This window comes from Arachis ipaensis, chromosome B2, assembly GCF_059453495.1.
Source record: "Arachis ipaensis isolate K30076 ecotype BB chromosome B2, ASM5945349v1, whole genome shotgun sequence".
In the NCBI taxonomy this organism is placed as follows: domain Eukaryota; kingdom Viridiplantae; phylum Streptophyta; class Magnoliopsida; order Fabales; family Fabaceae; genus Arachis; species Arachis ipaensis.
In genome coordinates, this window is record NC_142437.1 from 57,962,265 (window position 1) to 57,966,908 (window position 4,644).

The 4,644-nt window shown below is 41.6% G+C and overlaps 1 protein-coding gene across 1 annotated transcript; it reads right to left on the reverse strand.

The window, feature by feature from the left end:
• Nucleotides 1–1,275: 1,275 nt before the first annotated feature.
• On the reverse strand, nt 1,276–1,860 carry LOC148573999 (uncharacterized). Its single transcript, XM_088505852.1, has one exon. It carries the CDS (start codon nt 1,858–1,860, stop codon nt 1,276–1,278), a length of 585 nt encoding a protein of 194 aa, XP_088361978.1.
• Between the last annotated feature and the right edge of the window lie 2,784 nt (nt 1,861–4,644).

Consider the following 4,644-nt stretch of genomic DNA (forward strand, 5'->3'; position numbering starts at 1 on the left):
ATAAAAAATCAATTCTTTTATACCTTCTAATTTTCTCCTCTTTTTTTTTTTTAATTTGACAAAGGAATAGACCACGCTTTAAAAGCGTGGCTGTATGTGTCTATCGGCACGCTTTTGAAGCGTAGCCAAAACCAACCTAATTGGTACACTTCAAAAGCGTGGCGATATGTGAACTTATTGGTACGCTTTTAAAGCGTACCAATAGATTAACACCTATGGCCACGCTTTTAAGCGTGGCAAGAGTTGAAAGCGTGGCCAAAAAGAAAGCGTGCCGATAGATCCACAAAAGCGTGGCGATAGAGCAACCGGCACGCTGGCGGATGTGACCCTTTCAAAAGCGTGCCGATAACTCAAAAAGCGTGGCGAAAAGCTATCGGCACGCTTTTTAGCACTTTTCGGCACGCTTTAAAAGTGTGGCAGAAAGCTTATTTTCTTGTAGTGGCTGATTTAGCATTGTCCGACCTATGAGGGCGTTGTACAGGGAGCTCACGTCGACTACGATGTAGTCAATGCTCAGTGTTCTAGAGAGGGTTCCCTTTCCAAAGGTTGTGTGTAGTGGGATGTAGCCTAGGGGCTGGATTGGGGCGTCTCCGAGCCCGAACAGGCTATTGGGATATGCTTTGAGCTCCTTTTCTTACAGACCAAGCTTGTCGAAGGCGGGTTTGAATAGGATATTTGCAGAGCTTCCTTGGTCGACCAGTGTTCGGTGAAGATTGGCATTGGCGAGTATGATGGTAATGACAACGGGGTCATCATGCCCGGGGATGATACCCGCGGCGTCTTCTTAAGTGAACGCGACAGTGGGGAGGTCGGATGACCTATCCCCTTCCCCAAGATGGTATACTTCTTTGTGGTGTCTTTTTCGGGATGATTTGGAGATTCCTCCTCCTGCGAATTCTCCGTTGATCATATGAATGTGTCTTTCTGGGGATTGAGGAGGTCATTCAGCTCGCCCCTCTTCATCCCTTCTTCTCTTTCGGCTCGTCGGTCCTGTTAGCCAGGAATCGGTCTAGTCTTCCTTCTCGAGCAAATTTTTCTATGACATATTTCAAGTCGTAGCACTTGTTAGCGGGGTGTCCGTAGATCCTGTGGTATTCGCAGTATTCGGTCTGACTTCCTCCCCTTTTGTGTTTAATTGGGTGAGGAGGTGGGATTTTTTCTGTGTTGCATATATCCCGATAGACATCCACAAGGGATACCCGAAGAGGGGTGTAATTATGGTATTTCCTGGGCTTCTCTGCGGATTGGTCTTCTTTTCTCCTGGAATCTTTATCCTTATTCCGAGGTGGGTAGGAGAATCTGGCTTTGGAGAATCTTTATCCTTATTCCTGAAATCTTTATCCTTAATCGGGAGTTCTCCACCATGTTGATATACTTTTTGGCCCATTCTTGCACTTCGTTCAGAGATGTCGGATGCTTCTTGGATATGGAGTGGCTAAAGGGTCCTTCCCGTAGACCGTTGATGAGCCCCATCATTGCCACCTCTGTGGGGAGATTCTGTATGTCAAGGCATGCTTTATTGAATCTTTCCATGTAGCTGCGGAGGCTTTCTCGATCACCCTGTTTAATCCCTAGCAGGCTTGGAGCGTGTTTAGCTTTGTCCTTTTGTATGGAGAACCTACCTTGGAATTTCTTGGCGAGGTCATCAAAGCTTGCGATTGATCTTGGAGGCAAGCTGTCGAACCACTTTATTGCCATTTTAGTCAGGGTGGTCGGGAAGGCCTTGCAACGGGTTGCATCTGAGGCATCTGTGAGGTACATCTGGCTTCTAAAGTTGCTGAGGTGGTGGCTTGGATCGGACGTACCATCATATGGGGTCATGTCGGAAGCTTTGAAGTCTTTTGGGACTTTGGCTTTCATGATTTCCTTTGTGAACGGATCCTGATCCACTTGAGGGCTATCTTCATGGTTGGATCGAGTGGTTTTAGTTTTCAGGTTGGCTTCGAATTTTAGGAGCTTGTCTTCCAATTCTCAATGCCGTCTTGTTTCTCTCCGGAGATCTCGCTCGGCTTCTCGTTGATTTTTAGCTTCTTGTTTGAGCTGTTTGAGGCGATCCTGCTGCTCACGGATGGCGTCTAAGATTTCTTTGTTCTGAGACTGTTTGTCTCCCTTGAAGTGGTGTGCATCCTTTGGGGAGTTTAGCGTGGCATCTATGTTCTTTATCAGTGTTCCTTCTTCTAATCCGGAGGTGTGGTCGTTGCTGAGAGAGTTGTTCGCCATGATGATGGGATGACTTCCAGGTCCCCGGCAATGGTGCCAATGTTCTGTGGGTTACCAGAAACTAGGAGGTCGATCTCGGAGGAGAACTTCTGGTATGATTAGGGCTATCGTGTCCGACTTATTGTAGCTTGAGGAGCAGTTGATCCTGGATCACTGAGGGGTGGTGGTACCTGTAAGAGACTTCGTTGCTTAGCAAGGGCTTTAGGTACGTTTTTGTAGAATTAGAGTATGAGTTATACCTGGATGCTCCACTGTATTTATAGTAATGTTTTGTGACCTTCCTTTGAGATAAGTTTGTTATCTTATCTTATCTTTTGCGGGTGAGATCATTATCTTTTTGGTCAGCCGCCTTCTAGTGAGTGGTGACTCTTCTTTTCCGGGCCTCTTTGGGCCTTTCTTGGGTCTCCTGTGGCAGTTTGTCCAACCTTTTTGTAGAGAGGTCAGTGGTCGACAAACCGAGTAAGAGGTCGCCGAATCGTCTTAGCCCAACCCGGACCTTATAGCTCGGACCGGGGTATTGATGCGTGAGCATCTTTCCTATCTTTTTCTAGTAAATTTGCATTTAAATTGTTGAGTTTAATCAAGAATTAATTATTTTTAGCCACTATGCATGTTACTTTGAGTCTTGTGCAATTCTATTTATTTTAGGTAGCATTCGGTTGGATTTGATGGAGCTTCCACAGAAAAGGAGAAGAAGACTATATAGAGCAGGAATGGCTCAGAGGATGAAGAGGAAGCTTGCCAAAATAGAATCAGCACAAGAATTAAAGGAGATGACAACGAGGAGCGACGCGTGTGCGTGATTTGGAGCATTCCATGGCGACGCGTGCGCGTACCTGACGTGTACGCATGACACGCGAAGAAGACCATCGACATGTACACATATGCGTGACGTGCGTCACGTGCAGAAAACGCTGACACCTATTAATTCTTATTTAAACTTTAATTTTTATTTTAAAATAGGAAAAGATATTATTTAGTTTTAGAGAATAGATTTTAAATTAATTAGGATTAGATATAAAAGGGGAATTAGTTAACTTTTCATTCCACCTCAGCCCAATTTACAATCCTTACTTTCTCTCTGAACTATAGGCAACTAAACCTCTACTGTTAAGGTTAGGAGCTCTGTCTATTGTATGGATTGATTCTATTATTTTTCTATTTTAATTCATGTACTGATTTATATTTCAAGAATTGTTTTCATTCTTTATCTTATGAATTTGGGTGGAACGGAAGTATGACCCTCTTTCTAATTGAGTTCTTGTATAACATGGAAAAGCTCTTTACTTGAACAACAGCTTGAAAATAATTTCTCCTAAATTCTAATTATCTGGATTTAACGGGATATGTGACATATAATCCTTTTATATTTGGGTAATTAGAGTTTCTGTGGCACATAAACTAGAATTGAACTTCATCCTCTAATTGGAATTAAGTGACCAAGAAATTGGCGGTTGATGAATATTAGAGGAGACAAGAAAGGTCTAAGGAATTAGGGTCTAGTCACATATAGTTTTCCATGAATTAAATCTTACATGATTAAAATAGTTAGTAAGAAAAGTCAATCCAGAAAATAGATAACTCTGAAACCTTAACTGTTTCTCCATACATATTTCACAACCTGTTTACTGCTTGCTTTATTAAATTTATGAATTATTGTTTAATGCCTTTCAACATTAAAACACTCTTTTCTGTTTGCCTAGCTAAGCAAATCACTTGACCATTGTTGCTTTGTCCTTCAATCCGCGTAGGATCGACCCTCACTCACCTGAGGTATTACTTGGTACGACCCAGTGCACTTGCCGGTTAGTTTGTGGACTTTAAATTTTGCACCAAGTTTTTGGCACCGTTGCCGGGGATTGATAGTGATTAACAACTATTAGTTGTTTGATTGCTTAGATTAGGCGTTTTAGTTTTAATTTTATTTAAATTTTACTTTAGTATTTTAAAAAAAAATTTAAATAGCACTAATATTTTTCTTAATTTCTGAAATTAAGTTTAGTGTTTCCTAGTTAGTCTTATTTTAATTTTTCTTATTTAAATTTTGCTTTAGTATTTTTTAAAAAAATAATTATGTTCCTTCTTCTTTGCTTTCCTGTTTACCACATGGTGCATTTAATTCTTTTTGGTGTTTTGTGCTAAGAAAAATAATGAAGAGAGATCACATGGGTTACTACTCACACCCAAGGAGTGATTCATATTATTATGAATGGGGGAACTACCCAAATTTTGGTTGGCAAAGTCAAAACCAAAGAAACTTCAGTGCTCCGTGTTCCAACTATCAAGAACCACCATCTCCATATTCATATCAAGAACCACCATCTCCATATTCATACCAAGAACCACCACCTCTCTACCCATATCAAGAACCATAATCTTTCTACCCATATCAAGAGCCACTATCTCCCTATTCATACCAAGAAC

Excerpts from the sequence above, each read along its gene's own strand:
- LOC148573999 (XM_088505852.1), bottom strand. The coding sequence starts at position 1,860 with ATGAAAGCCAAAGTCCCAAAAGACTTCAAAGCTTCCGACATGACCCCA.